The sequence below is a fragment of the Triturus cristatus genome, chromosome 4_1 (assembly GCF_964204655.1).
Source record: "Triturus cristatus chromosome 4_1, aTriCri1.1, whole genome shotgun sequence".
Taxonomy (NCBI): domain Eukaryota; kingdom Metazoa; phylum Chordata; class Amphibia; order Caudata; family Salamandridae; genus Triturus; species Triturus cristatus.
The window spans coordinates 956,781,613-956,804,324 of NC_140585.1; the positions used below are offsets into that span (position 1 = coordinate 956,781,613).

Sequence of the window (22,712 nt, forward strand, 5' to 3'; positions counted from 1 at the left end):
TTGTACGCCTTTCCGCCTATACCACTTCTGCCCAGAGTACTGAAGAAGATCAGGCGCGACTGGGCCCAATTCATTCTTGTGGCTCCGGATTGGGCACGAAGAGTCTGGTATCCCGAGCTGCTCAACATGGCCATCGCTCCTCTGATCAGATTACCTCTTCGGGAGGATTTTCTGTCGCAGCAGCAGGGAACTGTCCTCCAAACGAACCTGTCCATTCTCCACCTCCTTGCGTGGAGATTGAGCGGCGGCAGTTGACATCTTTTGACCTGCCTTCGAAGTCTGTGACGTATTCTTGGCAGCCAGGCGTCCCTCCACTAAGACGGTATACGCCTGCAGGTGGAACAAATTTGTGGCATGGTGCACAGCAAAGGCTGTGAATCCCCTTTCTGCCCCTCTCTCTAAAGTACTCTTGTTCCTTCTCTCTTTAGCCCAGCAGGTCTTTGCTCTGGGCACTATCAAGGGCTATCTTTCAGCCATCTCTACCTTTCTTCGGCTGCCAGATCAGCCTTCTCTTTTCCAGTCCCCGGTAGTTAAGTTTCTTGAAAGGCTTAACGCATCTCTTTCCTCCAATTCCTTTCGTTATGCCTCAGTGGGACTTGAATCTTGTACTGACTTACTTAATGTGCGCTCGCTATGAGTCGCTTCATAACTGTCCTTTACGTCTCTTAACTTAAAACTGCTTTACTGGTAACCATCACTTCTGCTAGAAGGGTGAGTGAGCTCCAGGCTCTTTCCGCAAAACCGCCTTACCGATCTGTTCATCCGGACAAGGTGGTTCTCCAGATCTGTCCATCCTTTCTTCCTAAGGTGACTGCCTTCCACATCGGCCAGACCATTACTTTGCTCACCTTCTTTCTGCATCCTTCAAAGGAAGAAGAGGCTCCATCGTCTGGACCCAAAACGTGTACTCTCCCATCTGGATCGCACAAAACTGTTCTGGGTGGATGATCAACTTTTTGTTGGCTACGTGGGTGCAAAGAAGGGTCGGCCCGTACACAACCGCACCATTTCTCGATGGGTCGTGTTGTTTATTAAGGCTTGTTACTCTCTAGCTAAACAGGAGCCTCCAGTGGGGCTACGCGCTCACTCCACCAGGGCAATGGCAGCCACTACTGCCTTGGGAAGAGGAGTGCCTCTTAATGACATCTGTCAGGCGGCCACGTGGGCATTGCTGCACACGTTCACCAAACCCTACTGCCTGGACAGCCAAGTCCGGAGAGACCGCTTCTTTGGCCGTTCTGTTCAGGACTTTTTGGTGTGATCTTGGTTTGCAGACCCACCACGGGGTTGGTATTTCCGCGGTATCTATTCTAAGGTAAGAAATCTATAACTAACTGGTTTCTTTCAGATGCACAAGTTACTTGCCTTCGGTAACGATATATCTGTAAGAAACATTAGTTAGTTATAGATTCCTTACCGCCCCACCCATCCTCCCCGTTCTGGGAACTGATTTCTAGGGTTAAGGATATCCTTTCAGGGCCCTAGTTTTGTGCACCAATGGTCAGTGTCTTGCATGGCTCTGCGTTTCTGGCGCGGAAAGTCGTGTACAGAACTGACTTCTTAGTAGCTGCCGCAACGTCATCCCGGCAATCACGACGCCGAACGCGAAGCCGACCGACGCCACCTTCCAACGCGCAGAGGTACTGCTGATGAAAAAGCTTTCCGGATCCAGACGCCTGAGGGTAGTTCTAAGGTAAGGAATCTTTAACTAATGTTTCTTACAGATATATTGTTACCGAAGGTAAGTAACTTGTGCATTAAGTCTATAGGTAAGAAGGGTTTTTCTGCTGACAGCCTAGTTCTCTGGTCACTTAACACAGCATACCTCCTTGTCCAATACACCCATGCACTTTAAGACATTGCTTTAGTAGCTCTAAATTTGCCAGACCCCTTAGACCATTACTCTTAAGTGGTTATAGATGGTCAGGAAGCCTCAAGGCATGCTATTAAACAGGCTGGATTCAGCTGATTCAGCTGCTAGAGCTATGGGGATATGTCTCTTTTCGTCATCATGCCTGGTTGAGGTCTACTGGTTTTCTTCTGATGTGCAAAACACTTCGATGGACATGGCATTTATTGAAGAGCAGTTATTTGCGCAAAAAACAGATGCTGTGCTGGAACGTTTAGTCAGGAAAGCAACTGTAATCGATTTAGCCCCCACGTACACCTTTACCGACCCCCAGGCCCTCTCGTGCTTTTTAATAAGGACTTGCCCGATGTTGGTTCAAATTTAGCTAGCGCCTCCCCCAACTTTACAATCCTGGGTGACTTCAACTTGCATTTTGATGCTCAATACGCATCTTCATTAGATATCGTTGATGAATTGGCAATGTTCCAACTTACTTTAAAAGTGGACAGTCCCACCCATACTAAAGGCCATTTGCTGGACCCTATTTTCTCAAATATAATTAACTTTTCGGTAGATAACGCTGTTCCTATTCCTTGGTCAGACCACTTCTTACTCCCTTTTAAATGGGCATTACCGGCTGCTATTCCACCTACTGCTAGAGCTACTAAACTTGCTCGCAAGTGGTCAAAACTCTCCTTAGATGCCTTGATAAGTAACCTTAAGGACACTTGTCCTCTATCTCACTCAAATCCTATTGTCGCTAACGACAATTTTAACAACTGGCTTGAATCCTTACTTAACTGTGTGCTTCCAAGGAAGAAAGGACTTATCCGCTTCCAGTAAAACCAAATATCGAGAAGCTATCCAAATCTATTAAAATGAAATAGCGCTCAAGCCCTTTATTATCACGAGAGAATTTCAGCCGCAAACTCTCCCCGTGAGATATTTAAAATCGCCAAATCCCTCCTCATACCCCCACCCCCCCTAATGTTTTAGACAATCTTCAATCGCGGTGTGATCAAATTGCTGAATTTTTTTCAGAAAAAATACAAACCATTTAGAATTCTTTCCCTCAAATTATAGCCCCACAAGCGTTTGTATCAACCGATATATTCACTGGAGATCCTTCGATCATGCTGGAGGAATTCCCGCCTCTGGATCTTACTATCCTGCAAGGGTTGCTGAGAGAGCTTAAATCAGGTTACCCCTTAGATTCTGCCCCTCCTACTATTCTCCATCAGATCTCGGAGGTGGTGTCACTAATTATACTTGACTGTGTAAATACATCACTCAAGACCGGGATTGTGCCATCCCAATGGAAACATGCAAGGGTCAAAGCACTCCTAAAGAAACCTAACCTGGATCCAGAAAATTGGGGAAATTATCGACCAAGTTCCTTACTGCCAGGAGTAAGTAAATTAGCGGAGAAATACATCAATTCGATTCTATCGGCCTTCTTGGAAAACAATAATAGTCTCCATCCTATGCAGACAGGATTTAGACCCCAACAAGGCACAGAAACTGCTCTTCTGGCTGCAGTAGAGGAAATCAGGAAGACCCTTGATGATGGAGGCTATGCTGCCCTTATCTTATTGGACCTTAGCGCAGCCTTCGACACTGTAAATCATCAGCTAATGATACAAAGACTGAGGGAGGCCGGAGTGACCGGACTGGCTCTAAAATGGCTACAGACTTTCCCTCAAAACAGGGTTTTCACAGTCTTCGAAGAGGAATACTCTTCGAAACAAATACCGTTGACGTGGGATCCACAGAGATCTTCCCTTAGCCCCACTATGTTCAATGTTTATATGAGCTCGCTGGCTGAAACGGTATGCCCATTTGGTGTACAGATCGTCACATACGCTGACGACACGCAGTTATCTCTTTGAAGCAATATAACCACCTTGATCCTGATCTAGCCACTTGACTTGAGAAAGTCTTTAACTGGATGAATGATTACTTTTTGAAACTCAACGGTTCAAAGACTGAACTTCTGCGTTTGGGGAAGTCTGCTCCCCCAAACATAGACCAACTCTGGCCTAGCTGCCTAGGCCCCCTGCCCGTCCCAAAAAAACAAATCAAAAGTCTAGGAGTCTGGCTTGATTGTAACCTCGATTTTAAAGAACAATCCTGCATTGTGGCAGCGAGTTGTTATGGTCTTTTAAGAGTGATTAGAAAGATACTCCCCCTTCTACCCTTTGCTGCTAGACGGCTGCTGGTACAAGCCCTTGTTCTATCACGGTTGGACTATGCTAATGCCTTATACCTGAGAGCCCCCCAGGCCACCACCAAAAGCCTTCAAATAGTACAGAACTGTGTAGCCCGCATGCTGCTGAACATTTCTAGATGCTCCTCTGCAAAACCCGCTCTTGCTACCCTGCATTGGCTCCCTGTCCAGGAAAGAATTCGATTTAAGGCTGTGTATCACCTATAAGTCATTCTCTGGAAAGGGCCAGCCTCTGATCCGTCCCTGGATCCAACCTTATGTACCCAACAGAGTCCTTAGATCTGAAAACAAAGGTTTAGTCTTGGTTCCCAAGATTAAACGTGCGCGTAGTGGAGGCTGACTGTTTAAGTACAATGCATCTAGACTTTGTAACAGTCTCCCCCTTCACATACGCTCCGAACCTTATTACCTCAAGTTCAGAAAACTACTGAAAACATTTCTTTCCTTAATCTCCTCCCAGTTTACATGGTGTCTTAGGGCTGGGATGCCCCTGGGTAACCACGTGCTTTATAAATTCTCCTTCATTCATTCATTCATTCATTCATTCAACTGCAAGGTCTTTGGGTCTTCAGCTTCCCCAGAAGGATGTCCATACTGGTCGGAAATAGAGAGCTCGTTCATAAACACTTCAATATAGACAAGCAGACACCTTAACAAAACCTGCTTTTGTGCCAACATGGAGGCAGAGGACAAAGTTGCCAACTACAACAACCCTCCCTTTCGTCTTCCACATATACATCTGTCCCACCAGGAAAATCCACTAAACTTGCCTGTGATGAAGCATGTGACTCCTGTGTGAGGCCTTCAAGGAGCCCCTTCATGCCCGAATGCCTAGCACCAGCCCCACCAAAATTTTCCCTCCTGGAATAATCAGCCAGACCTAGCCCTACAGCTCCCCTACTGCGAAAGAGGAGTGGAGTTGGTGCCAGAGCAGGAATTTGGGTAGGGGTGCTACTCTCCGTACTAATCAGGACGGCAGTCTTCATCCAATCGTATATCTCAGCTTCTTGAACTTTTTCCTCTACCAGGAAAAGCTTAAGATGCTATCCCTGTCAGAGGTTTTGTTTGTGCTGGAAAATAGGATGGGATGGTTCTCTGAGTGCAAGATGAGTACTTTTATGCCGACCCTGCAAGCACTCAAAGTTTGTTTTGTAGTGGGGTCCACTCTACCAATTTGCAGTACTGTTTTTTCAGGCTTACCTCAGCACCTAGTCTTCACCAAGGTGATGTTGATAGAAGCAACATCTCAGAAGATCAGGAATTGCTGTGTAACCATACTTGGACGAGTGGTTGCGCAAGGCCCCATCTCCCATATAGTGTCACATCTCCTGCACACAACAGTATCCCTTCTGTTCTGATTTTCCATCAACAAATTCAAATCTCACCTGGAGCCCTCAAAGAGTTTGTTTTTTGGGACAGTACTGGAAACACATGCCCTCCTAGCTTTTCTCTCCCTTAGAGGATCCAAGACATTCAAATTATGATTGTGATGTTTCTGGAAGGTTCTCTTATTCCAGTCTGAAGGTCTTATCCTGCTTGGGCCTGTTGGCTTCTTGCATCCTCTTGGAATTGTTTACATGCTGGCACATGAAGTCTCTCCAGTAGTGTCTCTGCAGACCGTGTTTCCATTATGAGGGAAATCTGTTGGACACTCTGATCTCTTCGAATGCTGCAGCATGAGTACTTTTGTGGTCTGTAGAGGAACTCTTTTCGAAGGGTAGAACCTTCCACCCTCCATCAGTTACCACAGTAGTGACTAATGCCTCCACCCTCTGGTTGGATGATCATCTGAATGATAGGAGATCAGGGGCTCCTGATCTTCGGAGGAGTGGGTTCTTCACATCAACGTGCTAGAACTGAGAAATTCGGTTGGTGCTCTGTCATCCTCCCCTCCCCCATATAGCAGGTCCCTGAATAACAGAACCAACAGCGTAGATTGGCACCATCTCGCCGACCACTAGTGGCACCTTCACCCAGCTTATCGCATCTTTGCTCTCCAGGACACCCCCTAGGTAATGGATACTCACAAACTTTCTCTCGGGGGCCAAATTTACAGTGTGGTTTGTGACCGAGCACCGGGGTCAGTGGGGGAGGGGGCGGGGCTAGAGAAGAAAGAAACTGGGACCATGAGGTTGAACACAGCCCCCTGCCGCGGACGCATTCGTCCACTGAGCCACTAGACCCAGCATACACACCTCTCTATCTCTTTACCTCGCTCTCCCGGTCTCCCTCCCTCCCTCTCGGTCGCCCTCCCGCCCTCTCGGTCTCTCTCGGTCTCCCTCTCGGTCTCCCTCCCTCCCTCTCGGTCTCCCTCCCTCCCTCTCGGTCTCCCTCCCTCCCTCTCGGTCTCCCTCCCTCCCTCTCGGTCTCCCTCCCTCCCTCTCGGTCTCCCTCCCTCCCTCTCGGTCTCCCTCCCTCCCTCCCTCTCGGTCTCCTTCCCTCCCTCTCGGTCTCCTTCCCTCCCTCTCGGTCTCCCTCCCTCCCTCTCGGTCTCCCTCTCCCTCCGCCTCCCCCCTGTCTCCCTCCGCCTCCCCCTGTCTCCCTCCGCCTCCCCCTGTCTCCCTCCGCCTCCCCCTGTCTCCCTCCGCCTCCCCCTGTCTCCCTCCGCCTCCCCCTGTCTCCCTCCGCCTCCCCCTGTCTCCCTCCGCCTCCCCCTGTCTCCCTCCGCCTCCCCCTGTCTCTCTGTCCCTGCCTCTGTCTATCTGTCCCTGCCTCTGTCTATCTGTCCCTGCCTCTGTCTATCTGTCCCTGCCTCTGTCTATCTGTCCCTGCCTCTGTCTATCTGTCCCTGCCTCTGTCTGTCTGTCCCTGCCTCTGTCTGTCTGTCCCTGCCTCTGTCTCTGTCTGTCCCTGCCTCTGTCTCTGTCTGTCCCTGCCTCTGTCTCTGTCTGTCCCTGCCTCTGTCTCTGTCTGTCCCTGCCTCTGTCTCTGTCTGTCCCTGCCTCTGTCTCTGTCTGTCCCTGCCTCTGTCTCTGTCTGTCCCTGCCTCTGTCTCGGTCTGTCCCTGCCTCTGTCTCGGTCTGTCCCTGCCTCTGTCTCGGTCTGTCCCTGCCTCTGTCTCGGTCTGTCCCTGCCTCTGTCTCGGTCTGTCCCTGCCTCTGTCTCGGTCTGTCCCTGCCTCTGTCTCGGTCTGTCCCTGCCTCTGTCTCGGTCTGTCCCTGCCTCTGTCTCGGTCTGTCCCTGCCTCTGTCTCGGTCTGTCCCTGCCTCTGTCTCGGTCTGTCCCTGCCTCTGTCTCGGTCTGTCCCTGCCTCTGTCTCGGTCTGTCCCTGCCTCTGTCTCGGTCTGTCCCTGCCTCTGTCTCGGTCTGTCCCTGCCTCTGTCTCGGTCTGTCCCTGCCTCTGTCTCGGTCTGTCCCTGCCTCTGTCTCGGTCTGTCCCTGCCTCTGTCTCGGTCTGTCCCTGCCTCTGTCTCGGTCTGTCCCTGGCTCTGTCTCGGTCTGTCCCTGGCTCTGTCTCGGTCTGTCCCTGGCTCTGTCTCGGTCTGTCCCTGGCTCTGTCTCGGTCTGTCCCTGGCTCTGTCTCGGTCTGTCCCTGGCTCTGTCTCGGTCTGTCCCTGGCTCTGTCTCGGTCTGTCCCTGGCTCTGTCTCGGTCTGTCCCTGGCTCTGTCTCGGTCTGTCCCTGGCTCTGTCTCGGTCTGTCCCTGGCTCTGTCTCGGTCTGTCCCTGGCTCTGTCTCGGTCTGTCCCTGGCTCTGTCTCGGTCTGTCCCTGCCTCTGTCTCGGTCTGTCCCTGCCTCTGTCTCGGTCTGTCCCTGCCTCTGTCTCGGTCTGTCCCTGCCTCTGTCTCGGTCTGTCCCTGCCTCTGTCTCGGTCTGTCCCTGCCTCTGTCTCGGTCTGTCCCTGCCTCTGTCTCGGTCTGTCCCTGCCTCTGTCTCGGTCTGTCCCTGCCTCTGTCTCGGTCTGTCCCTGCCTCTGTCTCGGTCTGTCCCTGCCTCTGTCTCTGTCTGTCCCTGCCTCTGTCTCTGTCTGTCCCTGCCTCTGTCTCTGTCTGTATTTATGGCGCTGTCTCTGTCTGTATTTATGGCGCTGTCTCGGTCTGTATTTATGTCTGTCTCGCTCTGTATTTATGTGTCTGTCTGTCGCCTCGGTCTGTATTTATGTGTCTGTCTGTCGCCTCGGTCTGTATTTATGTGTCTGTCTGTCGCCTCGGTCTGTATTTATGTGTCTGTCTGTCGCCTCGGTCTGTATTTATGTGTCTGTCTGTCGCCTCGGTCTGCATTTATGTGTCTGTCTGTCGCCGCGGTCTGCATTTATGCGTCTGTCTGTCGCCGCGGTCTGCATTTATGCGTCTGTCGCCTCGGTCATGAGGCTTGGTACAGGGGCCTCATGCACTTCTCCTGTGTCCTTTGCTAGTCTTCATTCATGTTGACTTGTTCTCCCATTTGAAGAAGCAAGTATCGGACACCAAACTCCAAAGCAGCTACTTGCATAACTAGACAGTAAAACGTTTTCCAACTGCCCACCTGAAGTGGTCAACATCTTTCCCGCCCTTCAGTAAAATCTGTTTATTCCTCTCTTTGCACTTAGACTTTAGCTCGCTTGATAGGGCTATAAAATGTTACATTGCTGCATTGTCATTGTTCCTTTGCGTTCCAGATCAACCGTCCCTGATTAATTCACCCATTATTATTCTTTTTGTGAGTGTTCATTTATCTTTATCCTCCTAATCCTTTCGTTATGCCACAGTGGGATTTAAATGCAGGTTTAACTTTTTTCATTGGGCCCTTGACAGTTGCCACTTACATCTTCTAACACTGTAAACATGTTTTTTTTGTGATTACATCAGTCGGGCATGTCCGGTAATTGCAAGCCCTGAGTGTCAAAGCTCCATGCACAAGGTTCTTCCCAGGCTAGCTAGGACTTCAGCTGAAAGCATTTTTAATTCCCAAGGTTGTTTCCCACCTTTTCATTTGGAACAGCCTATCACTCTTCCTAGCTTTTATCATTGTAATCCTTCTAAAGAAGGAGAGATTGCATAGGCTAGATTCTGAATTGGAAGTCAGTTTTTACAGAAAGGACAAAAAAAAAATTGAATTGGTGGCCCCCTTTTTGTAGGATGTATAGTAAGTAACGAGGGTGTCCTGGAGTTGGAAACCGTACTGTAAGAAACAATGGTTCGCTATACATAATGAATCATGTAAATAAAGAAGAATCTGGTGTGAAATAAACTAGTAATAAGTAATACAAATATAGTAGGCACACAACCGGTATTTTTTACTGCAATTAACTTGTTAATTTCATATTTTCTATCACAAAATCTTTCAAGCATATCAATCAAGTAGTATCAAGTAAAATTCAGTGCTCACAGTTAAATGAAAAGAACATACAGTGACAAGTGTGTAATAAAAACCATGCATCAACTAACAAATACACTACGTATGACTAGTTATTTTTATACAGTAAAAAAAAGGGAACAGTATGGATATAGTCAGTGGCGTTTCGACCGCTAAGAATGTGAGGTCATCATCCGGACAAGGTGTGTAAGCACCTAGCATCTATTAAAAATTAGAAAAACATTGAGGTCAAAACTGTATTGTATTGGGCCTACATACGTTTTTTTACAAAAGAATAGGAGGACTTGCATGCTAAATAAGTGGGGATTTAATCCTACCCCTAGAGTCGTCCCGGTGGAGAGGACGCCTAGAAATGGGGCTGAAAGGCAAAAAAGATAACCAATCTTATACTGTCCTTCGATGGACACGGCAAGGACAGGAAGGTGAGGGGGGTGAGAGGGAGAAAAGGAATGGGGGAGAAAAAAGAGAGTGAAAGGGCTAGGGAGGGTTAGGGTGAAGGGGCCAGCTGCCCATCTATAGGAAGCGATTTAAATCACCTGCAGAGGAACACAAAGTCCCGCAGTGGAGAGATTATTTGTAGTCCAACGTCCAAGCGTAGTAGTTAAAGTTTGAAATGTATCCAAGCACCAAAATATTTCGACGTATGAATTGATTCAGCCAGAATTACGCTGTCGGGCTGAGAAAATAAAATAACAGCAAATAAAGGAGTTGATCCACTGTAGCTGGAACACATACCAATCAAATCCTATCGATGTGTTACTTTAGTGAGGCCGAGAAGCTGGGACACATAAATGGAACCTGGGAGAGAGACACGGGGAGAATTAAGTCTATCGGTGGGGATGCTTGAACTTAAGTTCCTAGCAGTCCAATAAAGCAGAACGACCTTACTTGTATACCAGTGGCAGAGTACCTACTGGGCTGCAATTGTGAGTGGTGGGAGCCAGAGTCCTCAGGCAAGGCCTTCCCTGCCATGGCGAGAATGCTGACTGCTAAGGACTTCCTGATATGGATCCCAATGCACATCCATGGATCAAGCGTAGAGAACTAGACCACCAACCACCAGAGAATTTGATTTTCATTCTTTTATCTGTTTGGAACTAATGTCACCACTTTTGATGCTCTACTAGGGAACTCTGACATCGCCACTCAATGGTGGGATTGTCTTGTTGATCCTTTGTTGAAGCCTAGTAGAGCCATCTAGTGGCGGTAATTGGTGTTACTTTAAAATCTCTGCTTTGTGTATGGTGTATTGGGTTGCTTCACATAAGTCTTCAGGAGAATACATATCCATGAGAAAGAATGTTGCCAAAGGTAAGTATTTTATCCCCAAATTTGATGTTTTCTATACATGATAAAAAGGTGACACAAGCTTTATAAGAATGGTAAAAGAAAAAGTATATAGTGCAAAATTGCTTAAAGCAAAATTTGTGGCATTAAACGTTGTAATTGTTTTTTACATGTTTTCCAGAAAACGTGTACCAGATCATCACCCATGTTAAACAAACTGAAAGACAAAATGGCCCGATTTCTGCAGTATGCGGTTATGATTGAGACAAAAGTAAGAAGAGCGACCAGACAACAATGTAGAGAAGATGACATAGCTCGAAAAAAGCTTCGGATTTCCTTATTGGCTTAACTTATTTGTTTTTCATACTGTCTTTATTTTGAATCCTCTTTGTATACACTGCTTTTTGGTGTCCCAGAACAATGCAGTACAATAAAAATTACGTGTAAACTGTGTGCCACCCTTGTTCATTGTTTAGTGTTGACATAGTGTATTTCACACCTTCTGTTCCTATTTACTTATGAGGTTTCAAGGAACTTATGCTCTGATGTACGGCTGGCCCTACCCTTTATGTACCTGATATAGGCATTGTTTTCGTTTTTTTCTGATGACTGAGGTAAAATTTAGTCTGCACCAAAGACTCATGGTAGCAATCTGGACTGCTTTTAAAGGATTTTTAAATTTGAAAAGTATTGTAGTATTTGTTCATGCAGGCCTCTTTTAGGTGGATTGCGAAAGCAGCTGGTTCATGCCAAATCTTCCTTTGAGAAACTTGTAATTCAGAGACTCTGATTGGCATCTGCCCCCTTTTGCCTGCCTTCTGCTCGTGTGTGGTGCCATTCAGTGGCATTTTTATCTGATCTGCATCTAGCCGCAGATTCCTTACTTATGAATTTCCAAGGCGTCAGACTGGATCTGGAAGATTATTCTTCCAGCGATACTGGCGTTTACGCTGTTGTGACACCCGCATCACCTATATCACCACCACCTGGGCACGCTTACGTCAGTTCTTCTCTTTCTGCACCAGCCAGCGCAGATACGTGATGAGAGCTACCCTCTGTCATTTTTCAGCAGGCTTGTTTCGACATTTTGTCGGCATCTTTTTTTTTTGGTATGTAGGTTTTCCATCATGTCTAAGAAGACTTATAGTTTTAAACCGTGCGGCACTTATCACTGAGCCAAGTAGGTGACGGACCCACACCTGAATTACCTCTGGTGACTGGAGTGCAACCACAACCTGAAGTTGTGCTCTGACTGCTGGACCATGGCTCCAAAATCTTTTAGGGAGGCGCGCCTAAAGTTGCTAGCGCCCCGGCGTTAGGCACCACCTCTGAGGTCTCGTTCACAGTCCCGGTTGAGAAAAACACAATAAGTCCAAGCCTACTTCGACTTTCTGTCAGGCTACAAGACGGAGGAGTCTCTGCGTTCTAGGCCTCATTCTTCTGAACCTGTGCCTGGGTCGGCTCCATGCTTCCCTGCCTTTCCAGGTGCTGGATCGACCGCTGCCCAGCTTAAAGAATTTTGACACCATGTGCCTCATATTTGGGTGGCCTGATCCCCCTCCGGCGTACCTTCGAGCCCCAGATGCTCAGAGGGCTGCATCGGCTTCTGCACTGGCAGCTCCAAAGGCGCATCCCACTCCTGTCGATCTAGCAATGGATCTGGACCGATGCCAGTAATGCCACTACAACGTTCCCTGTCGCGCTCACCCAGAGTCTTGATGCTGCCGGCGCCATTCCAATTTCCGACGACCCGGATAGGTGTCGACAGAACCCTTGGGTCCTCAGCCTTATTCTGAAGGGCGAGGATTAGGTGAAGATTGGGAGGGGTCGCTGGACCCTTTACAAGACCATTCTAAATAAGAAAAGGACTGGTATGGGGAATCTGGTGAGGCCAGCAGACAGGATACCTCTCCAGATTCAGTCCTGCTTTCCTCCCCTACTGTGGTAGCCACAGTAGGGGAGGAATGCAGGACTGAGGAGGGAACATCATACGCTATATTGGAGCAAAGCGCACCTGAGGTCCTGGACCTTCAGCTTCCTTCTGTGGCAGTCAAGACAAATATCTTGGCAGACTTCCTTGCTCTCCTTCAGCAAGGCCTTAACTGATGTCCTACTGGGAACCTGGTCCAAGCCCAGCACAGAGACTCCTGTGAATAGGACAATCGCCCTGCATCGTGCGACTCCAATTCCTTCACTCACCACCCTACCCTGAGAGCTTGGTGGTCCAAGCTTCTGCGTCACACGGCGCATTCCCTATAGTCTTCCCCTATCTAAACAATTTGCTGTTAAAGGCTGGCTCACCCTAGGCTATCTTCTCCCACCTCCTGACAACAGAGAACCTCCTGAATTCGCTGGAGTTCACTATCAACGTACCAAACTCACACCTGATTCCCTCTCAGGCGCTCCCCATTAATCTGAGCTTTTCTGGACATAGTGCAGTTTTAGGCCTATCCTCCCAAATGCTGAGTCCAGGATATTCAGGCTATGATACCTGTAGGAGGCTGGCTCAGAATGTGGTGTACACAAATTGGTGAGGCACCCTACACTGGGTCTAAGCAACCTTTAGTGATAGCTGTAGTGGTCCCTGATAACCAAAGCTATCAAGGGGTAGCTGTGGAGAGCAGCTAAGGTTTGTACAGGAGGGTGTAAAGTAGGTGCATTTACTACAATAGTCAGAAATAACCACACCAGTGTTAAAAAATTACTTTTGTATTTATTAAACATAACTCTAACTACTACTTGGAATATCTCCTACCCTGAGATATCAATACACTTGAAGAAATACTTTAAAACGGGTAAGTAAGCATAGGAAACACATGGGCCCCTATGAGGGGGGCCAAACCATATTCTAAAAAAATGGAATATGAGGTGGGTGCCCAAATGAGACTAATGCCCAAGGATGAAGAAGCCTGGGGGAGCACAGAGCCACCAAAGGTAAGTAGCTATGGTCCCCAAGGCACCCAGGTGCAGCGGTGTTGCACAGAGTCAAATGTCCATATGATAGCACTGTATCTGAAAGAAACACGTTGGTGTTAGATTCCTTACCTTATAATATCCCCAGGCGTCAGACTGGATCCAGAAAGTTTTCGCTAGCAGTACCTCTGCGCGTCAGTAGGTGGCGTCGTGCGGCTCCGTGTCTGTCGCTGGTGTCGTATGCGCCAAGATGACGTCACAGAGACTACTTAGGCGCCACCCATGCGCGCTGACGTCAGGTTTTTTTTCCGCGCCAGTAAGCGCAGATCCAGTTAGAGCATTTAACTTAGTCACTTTTTGAGACTTTTGTCTCCTGTAAGTTTGAGTCTACTCTGGTGCACGTAGGGATGCCTGGTTTTAAGGCTTGTGGGGCCTGCTGTCGCAATGTGCCGGTGGCCGACCCCCACGACGTCTGTCTCTACTGCCTGGAGAGCGACCACGACTCCCGGTCCTGTATGGACTGTCTAGCCATGGCCCCAAAGGCCTTGAGGGAGCAACACCGGAAGCTGCTAGAGGTCTGACGCTCTTCCCAGCGCCGTTCACGGTCCAGGTGCCACTCCAGAGAATGCTCGCGGGGCCACAATCATCTCCTCGGGCTCCAAGTCTTCACCCTCGGATTCGGGTAAGAGACCACACGAAAAGAAGTCGAAGAAGTGTTGTCTCTCTCCGACGTCCCCCTGTTGGTCCCCGGATGCGGACGAGGGGGACCGGGGTTCCTGTGGCTCCTTCGGAGCCCGGAAGTCCCGCGGCCAACCCACCTTATCGGGGTCCGTCGGCGACTCCCGCACAGGTGCAAGAATTTCTTGCTACCTTGGACTGCCTGTTTAGGCCTCCGGCTCCCGCCGGCGCGCCCTTGGGCCCCACAGTCCCGTGTCAGGATCCTGTCGGGCTGCCAGCGGCCCCAGCGCTGCAGGATCCTGCACCACTGGCTCTGGCCATGGCGCCACAAGGTCCCCTGCTGCCGGCCCGCCCCCTGTGCTGCCTCCGGCGCTGCAGTGGATGCAATTTGTTCGGCCCCTGCCCCGGATCCAGGACAATTTTGACCCGACCTGGGATCCGCATTGGGACACGGCGCCGGTTCGGCCCTGTCCGGCGCAGTTTTTTCCTTCCCCAGTCCCTGCCCTGCCGCCGCAGTCTATCACATACGGTGGAGGTGGAGGACGACTGGGAGGGGTCCAAGGACCCTCTTGATCGTCAGTGTGACTCTGAGCAGGACTGGGCGGACGAGTTAGAGGAGGCTGGCGGCCTTGATGTCTCCTCTGACCCGGGGTTTGCCTCACCTCCGCCTACCATGGAGGAGGGTGCTTCTTACATGGTGGTGCTCCATTCGGGCAGCTGAGGTCCTCAACCTTGATCTCCCTACGGTGGCCCTAAAAACTAATCTCCTCACTGAGGTGCTCCAGATGGCGTCCACTTCGTCGGAGTCCCTGCTGCCATTTAATGACGCACTCACGGACGTCTTACTGGGCACTTGGTCGCGGCCAGCCACAGGGGCCCCTGTGGAAAAGAACGTTGCCAGGCGTTAATGCCCGGCGCCGGGTGACCCTGCCTTTCTGACCACTCAGCCTATGCCCGAGAGCCTGGTCATCCAAGCTTCGACGTCCCAGAGTGCCTTTCCCACGGCTCTGCCGGATAAGGACACTAAGAAGCTGGAGCAGTTCGGCAAGCGGATGTTCTCTTCGGCCAGCTTAGGACTGCGGTCGGTGAACACTGCCTGCCTGTTAGGCCGCTATTCCCACGCGGTGTGGGATATAGTTGCACAGCTGTTAACTCAGTGTCCTGAAGTGACCAAAGCTGTGCTGTCCCAAGCTGTTGCCGAGGGTAAAGATGCGGCTAAGTTCGCCATTCGGTGTGGTTTGGACACCGCGGACTCACTAGGTAGGGCAATTGCTACGACTGGCGCTTCGTCACCATGCCTGGTTGAGATCTACCGGGTTCTCGCCAGATGTCCAAGGCTCACTCATGGACATGCCCTTTGATGGCACTCGCCTGTTTGGCGATAAAGCCGACAGTGCGCTGGAGCGTTTTAAGGATTCGCTGGCCATGGCCAAGTCTTAAGTTCTTTCCACGAAAAGCCCAGCCACTCCTGGTTTTTGTTCCTTTCGTGGCCACGGAAGGGGCACCCAGGCACGTTACTTCGGCAAGCCTGTGCAGACCCAGCCTCAGCGCGGACGCGGTTTCCGCAGGGGCGGGTCTGGGAATCAGCGTGGGGGTCAGTCCACCTCCGCCCCCGCTGCTTCTACCTCCAAACCTTCCTAATCCGAGCTTTGGGGGGGGGCACCCCACGCCAGTGGGTGGCAGGATTCACCATCACCTCCCCCACTGGCTCGCTATCACATCGGACAAGTGTGTGTTGCAGATCATCCGCAAAGGTTACTCCTTCCCTTTCAGTCCGCCCCTCCAGCCATGCCACCTCAGTACCACCGCATGTCGGGGGAACACTTGGCATTTCTCCAGCAGGAAGTCACGACCCTCTTGGCCAAAGGGGCCATCTAGTGCGTTCCTGGGCCAGAAGTAGGGAGTGGTTGTTATTCCCACTACTTTCTCGTCCCCAAGAAGGACAAAGGCGGTCTGCGTCCCATCTTGGACCTCCAGAACGTCAACCGCTTCCACCGGAAGGAGAAGTTCAAGATGTTGACTTTGGCTCTGGTCTTGTCTGCTCTCGGATGGTAGCATTGGACTTGCAGGATGCCTATTTTCATGTTCCCGTCCTGCTGGCCCACCGGCGTTACATGCGGTTCATGGTAGGCCATGAGCACTTTCAGTTTACCGTGCTCCCCTTTGGCCTTACCAGCGCCCCTCGGGTGTTAACGAAGGAGATGGCGGTGGTCGCAGCTCATCTGCGCAGATCGGGTGTCTCATTCTTCCCCTATCTAGACGACTGGTTGTTGAAGGCGGGCTCGCCCCAAACCGTCGTCTCCCACCTCCAGACTATGGACAAACATCCTGCATTTGCTGGGGTTTTCCATCAATGTACCGAAGTCACACCTGAATCCCTCTCAGAAGCTCCAATTCATCGGAGTGGTTCTGGATTTGGCGCAATTTCGGGTCTATCCTTCTGAACAGCGGATCCGGGATATTCAGGCTAGGATTCTGATCTCTCAGCCTCTATCCTGGGTTTCTGTCAGGATGACCCTCTGGCTCCGGGGCCTGATGGCCTCCTGCATCCTGCTAGTGCCACATGCCAGATAGCATATGCGGGCTCTGCAGTGGGACCTGAAGTTTAAGTGGGCACAGCATAAGGGCAACCTGTCCAATCACATCCAGATCTCGGAGGGCACTGCACGTCCATTGCAGTGCTGGCTCACGAATCACGATTGGGTCGATGGCAGATCCCGCTCCCTTCCCCAACCGGAGTTCACAGTGGTGACGGATGCGTCCCTCCTGGGATGGGGTGGTCACATGGGAGAGGCGGAGATCAGGGGCCTCTGGTCTCCGGCTGAATCCCGGCTCCATATCAACCTTCTGGAGCTGCGGGCGATCCGACTTGCTCTGAAAGCCTTCCTTCCCTCTGTCCAGGACCAGGTGGTGCAGGTGTTCAGACAACACCACTGCCATGTGGTATTGCAACAAACCTGGAGGGGTGGGGTCGTGGACCCTTTGTCAGGAGGCTCTGCGCCTCTGGAACATCAGGGCATGTCTCTGGTGGTTCAACACCTGGTAGGCTCCCTGAACGCCAGGGCTACCGAACTAAGCTGCAGATGCATGTTTAATCACGAATGGCGTCTGACCTCGGACGTGGTGCAAGGTCTCTTTCCTCAGTGGGAAGAGCCTTGGTTAGATCTATTCGCCACCGAAGAGAACGCGCAATGTCATCAATTCTGCACGTTGGAATTTCCAAGGCAGCACTCGCTCGGAGACACTTTTCGTCGCGAGTGGAGTTGCGGTCTGTTGTACGCTTTTCCGCCTATACCACTTCTTCCCAGAGTGCTGAAGAAGATCAGGCGTGACCGGGCCCAAGTCATTCTTGTGGCTCCGGATTGGGCAAGAAGAGTATGGTATCCCGAGCTACTCAGTCTGGCAATCTGTCCTCCGATCCGACTACCTCTTCGGGAGGATCTTCTGTCGCATCAGCAGGAGACGGTTCTTCACCCGAACCTGTCCAGCCTCCCCCTCCATGCGTGGAGATTGAGCGGCGACAGTTGACCGCTTTTGACCTTCCTGCCGAAGTCTGTGATGTTATTTTGGCAGCCAGGCATCCCTCCACTAAATCGGTATACGCCTGCAGGTGGAATAAATTTGTGGCATGGTGCACAGCAAAGGCTGTGGATCCCCTTTCTGCCCCTCTTTCGGAAGTTCTTCTGCTCTGGGCCCCATCAAGGGCTATCTCTCGGCCATTTTCTCCTTTTAAGGCTTCCAGATCACCCTTCTCTTTTCAAGTCCCCTGTTAGTTGTTTCTTGAAAGGCGTTACACACACGTACCCTCCGGTCCCCTTTATAATGCCTCTGTGGGACTTGAATCTTGTGTTGACTTATTTGATGTGCACTCCCTTTGAGCCGCTTCACAACTGTCCTTTACGTCTTCTCACTTTAAAGACTGCTTTCCTGGTTGCTGTCACCTCTGCCAGAAGAGTGAGTGAGCTCCAGGCTCTTTCTTCTAAACCTCCTTTCCTTTCTGTTCATCCGGACAAGGTGGTGTTAAGGACCCGTCCTCCTTCTCTGCCCAAGGTTGTCACGCCCTTCTACATCGGGCAGACCATCTCTTTGCCCACCTTCTTTCCGCCTCCGCATCCTTCGAAAGAGGAAGAGAGGCTCCACCGTCTGGACCCAAAACGTGCCCTCTCGTTCTATCTGAAGCGCACGCAACAGTTCCGGGTGGCTGATCAACTCTTTGTTGGCCTTTGTGGGTGCCAAGAAAGGTCGGCCTGTGCACAAACAAACCATCTCTCGGTGGGTCGTTCTGTGTATTGAAGCCTGTTACTCCTTGGCTAAAAAGGAGCCTCCTGTGGGGCTGCATGACCATTCTAATCGGGCGACAGCAGCCACTACTGCTCTGGGACGGGGAGTCCCTTTTGCAGGATATCTGTCAGGCAGCTACGTGGTCATCGCTGCATTCCTTTACCAAGCATTATTGCCTTGACAGCCAAGTCCTGAGAGACCGCTTCTTTGGCTGTTCTGTTCTGGATTTTCTGGTGTAATCTTAGTTCGCAGACTCGCCACCGGGGTTGGTATTGCTGGGGTATCTATTCTAAGGTAAGGAATCTAAAACATAACGTGTTTCTTTCAGATGAACAAGTTACTTACCTTCGGTAACGATATATCTGTAAGAAACATTAGTTAGTGTTAGATTCCTTACCACCCCACCCTTCCTCCCCATTCTGCGAACTGATTTCTAGGGTTAAGGTCATACCTTTTAGGCCCCTAGTTTTATGCACCAGTGGTCAGTGTCTTACATGGCTCTGCGATCCTGGCGCGGAAAGTAGTGTACAGAACTGACGTCCGCGCGCATGGGTGGCACCTAAGTAGTCTCCGTGACGGCATTTCGGCGCATACGATGCCAGTGCGGACGTGGAGCCGCACGACGCCACCTACTGACGCGCAGAGGTACTGCTAGCGAAAACTTTCCGGATCCAGTCTGACGCCTGGGGATATTCGAAGTTAAAGAATCTAACACTAACTAATGTTTCTTACACATATAAATTCACAGAAGGTAAGTAACTTATCCTTTAGGACCCTTCTCAAAAGACCCAGAGGAAACCACTTGGATCAAGAAAGGTTGGAGAGCCACCCCATCAGTGGATCCCCAGGGATCCACAATATCTTATAGACTTCTAGCTGCAGATTCCTTACCTTTGAATTTCCCAGGCATCAGACTAGATCTACAAACTTTTGCATGTGCAGTACCTGTAGGAAGGAAGGATCTTTGTAGCATGGTAACCCCATGCTCGAGGCATGTGAGCTGTAGATCACATGCTTATGCATAGATCGCCATCTAGTGGTGGGACCGGATGTTTGCTCTTTGTTTTTCTTCGAAGAAGTTTTCCTAGTCACGAGGTAGGTGACTCCTCCTTTCGGTGATAGTGCGCATGGTCATCGACTCAATCTTCAGATAGTTATTTCCGCCATCGGGTTCGGATGTTACTCGCTGCGCTCTGGTTCAACGCCGATCCTTCGGTTCCCCTTAGTGCGTAGAACACTCACCCTCGACAGTATTGTTTCCCATTGCGTATTCCATTCTTCGCGTATCGTGCTTATTGACAAAAACCCTATTTCGATCGAAGAGCTCCTGGTAGGCCGTCGAGCCTAGCCCCCGGTTCACCTCGCAGTCAATGGAACAAACTGGCTTAAATTATTTTCTCGGTGACACATGAAATACCTGTGCACCGACTCACACGAAGTGTGCAACCTGTGTTTGTCACCAGAACACAGTTAACAGGACTGCGACGCGTGCCGAGCTTTCTGCTTCAATAAGATTTTTCGCGACCGTCTGACTCGACGACACGACATGCAGAGCAAACACACAGGCTCCATTCCGGACCTCTTTGGACCTGAATCTGATGAAGAAGCCGGCGACGCTATTGGAGCCGAGGAGGAACAGGAACAAATCTCCCTTTCAGACGACGACTCTGACCAGGATGAAGACATCCTGCATGGGCAACGTACTGTCAGTAAAGTCCCTAGCTTGCCCCGAATCCCAAGTCAACCGAAAAAGGCTCTGGACAAACCTGCACCCTCGGGCCCCAGTTGGCCCGAGACCATGCTTCCGACGCCCCGCCTTCTGGCTCGGCACCAAAGCCTACCAAAAAGCCTTCCGGCTCCGAAAAACCCAACGCCAAGTCAGGTACTGAGCCAAAACCTTCGGGATCGAAGCCTAAGTCCAGCTCCAACTTCACCCCTCTGCACCAAAAACCACCTCTGATCCGAAACACCAACCCCGAAGCTGTCTGCAATGAAAACTTCGGCGCCAAAACAGACTGATGCACCAAAGTCACCTAAAAAGCAGTTTTGGTGATCCGCCCAAGAAACTGGACGCAAACAGGAAATATTGAACATACATCCAAAAACTGGACACATTACCACTAAAGTGACTCTCTTCCATCACCACCTTCGCTTCAGTCTCTACCTGTGCCAACTTCACCTGAGCACTCACCACCACGTACACCTCACAATTGGGGGGGGATGGGGATGATTATTATGATGGTCAGCCAGGACCTACAGATGAGTGGGATGACTAAAACACTGACTCGCCCACAGACAATGATCCTGACCTATATCCTACCAGGCCCTCTCCACCAGATGACAGTGAAGGTTATGTTGAATTGCTAGGCAGGGCTGCCAATTATCATTTGGTCCAGCTCCATAAAGAATCCCTTGAAGAGGATTTACTTTTTAAAACATTGAACAGCACACAAAAGTCAACACATATGTTACCCATGCTGAAAGGAATGACCAGGCATGTAGAGGACATATTTAAAGATCCTGTCAGGGCACATATCCTTACCCTTAGGGTGGATGAAAAATACAAGCCTGCACCATCTGATCCAGTTTACATAAGAGGACAATTACCCTTAAACTTGTTGGTAGTTTCCAATGTCCTCAAAAGAGCAAACTACTGGAGACGCTCCACCCCGATAAGGAGTCAAAGCTTCTCGATGCTTCCAGGAAAAGGGTAGCCTCCCAAGCAGCTAACTTCTGGCGCATATCTAATACACAAGCGTTGCTAGCCAAACATGACTGTGCACATTGGGATGAAATGGAACAACTCATTTCTACTCCAAGAACATAAATCTAAAGCGCAAGAATTGGTACGTGAGGGACAATTAATTTCAAACAACCCAACTATGTGCTCCCTAGATGCTGCTGACACATCTGCCAGAGCGGTAAACACTAGTGTCCTTTTAAGAAGACACGCCTGGCTACGCATAACAGGGTTCAGGCCTCCATATTGAACACACCTTTTGATAAAGAACACCTTTTTGGGCCAGTGGTAGATTCTTCACTTGAGAAGATGAAAAAAGATACTGAAGTGGCTAAATCTATGGGAGACCTTCAGTCTACACAAAGCTGTGGTTCCTTTTGGCGCTCTTTCTATCGGGCAGGGTCCAAAAATACTTATTCGGAAACTGCATCCAACCTGTAAGTGCAATAACCAACCCTCTGGCTCGAAAAAATCACTTCAGAGGGTGATACAGAGGGAACAACGGCAAAGCAGAGGTAGAGTTTCTAACGCACGTATCTCCCCCACCAATACAAAGCAGTGACTTGCCCATAGTCCCCCTCAACCACTTAACACCTGTCGGGGGAAGACTGTCACAATTCCTACAAAAGTGGCAGTTAATTACAGACAAGTGGGTTCTACAAATTATCCATTCTGGTTACTACCTGGAGTTCATCACCCCTCCTCCAAACATTCCTCGAAAGTCACACAAACTTTCACCGGATCACCTACACCTCCTCAAACAAGAGGTACAATCCCTACTACTAAAAGGAGCTATAGAGCCTGTACCACCACAACATCAAGGGTCGGGCGTGTATTCCTTTTACTTCCTTATTCCCAAAAAGGACGTTACTCAGAGAAACAAATGTTTGAGGCATATGAGCTGCAGAATTCATACTGTAGCATAGATCGCCATCTGGTGCTGAGCTCGGATGCTTGCACCTTGTTGTCTTGGAGGAAGTCTTTTGTACTCACGAGATAGGTGACTCCTCCTTTGGACTATAGTGTGCATGGGCATCGACTCCGTCCTCAGATTGTTTTTTTCTGCCATCGGGTTCGGCTGTAACGTCTGCGGTTCGGTACCATATACTCCAAACCTTTTCGACGTGCAAACCATCATGAACTCAACGGTATTGTTATTGATCGCGTGATCGTCAACGCGCTCCTTCAAATATTCGATTCCGGTCGTCAAGGCGGGCCGCTGGGCCTATCGACGCCGTTCGGGCCTACAGCTCATGGAAAGGACTCCATTTAAAAAAGTGCCCCCAGTGTGGAGCTAAATTTCCACACAGTGACCATCACAAGGTCTGTAACCTGTGTCTCTCGCTAGAGCACGACAAGACTAATTGCCAGGCCTGCGCCTCCTTTCGATCCAAAAAGACCATCCGTCATCGCTGGGCTCAACGACACATCATGTCGCAGCAA

The 22,712-nt window shown here is 50.0% G+C and overlaps 1 protein-coding gene across 1 annotated transcript in view; it reads left to right on the plus strand.

The window, feature by feature from the left end:
• The window catches only part of CCT2 (chaperonin containing TCP1 subunit 2), a 284,562-nt gene extending 273,452 nt beyond the window's left edge, over positions 1-11,110 (plus strand). The window contains exon 16 of the mRNA XM_085653840.1: positions 10,839-11,110. Within this exon, the coding sequence (XP_085509966.1) occupies positions 10,839-10,869 (31 nt within the window). The 3' untranslated portion in view covers positions 10,870-11,110. The remainder of the gene's footprint in view (positions 1-10,838) is intronic.
• Positions 11,111-22,712: the final 11,602 nt, after the last annotated feature.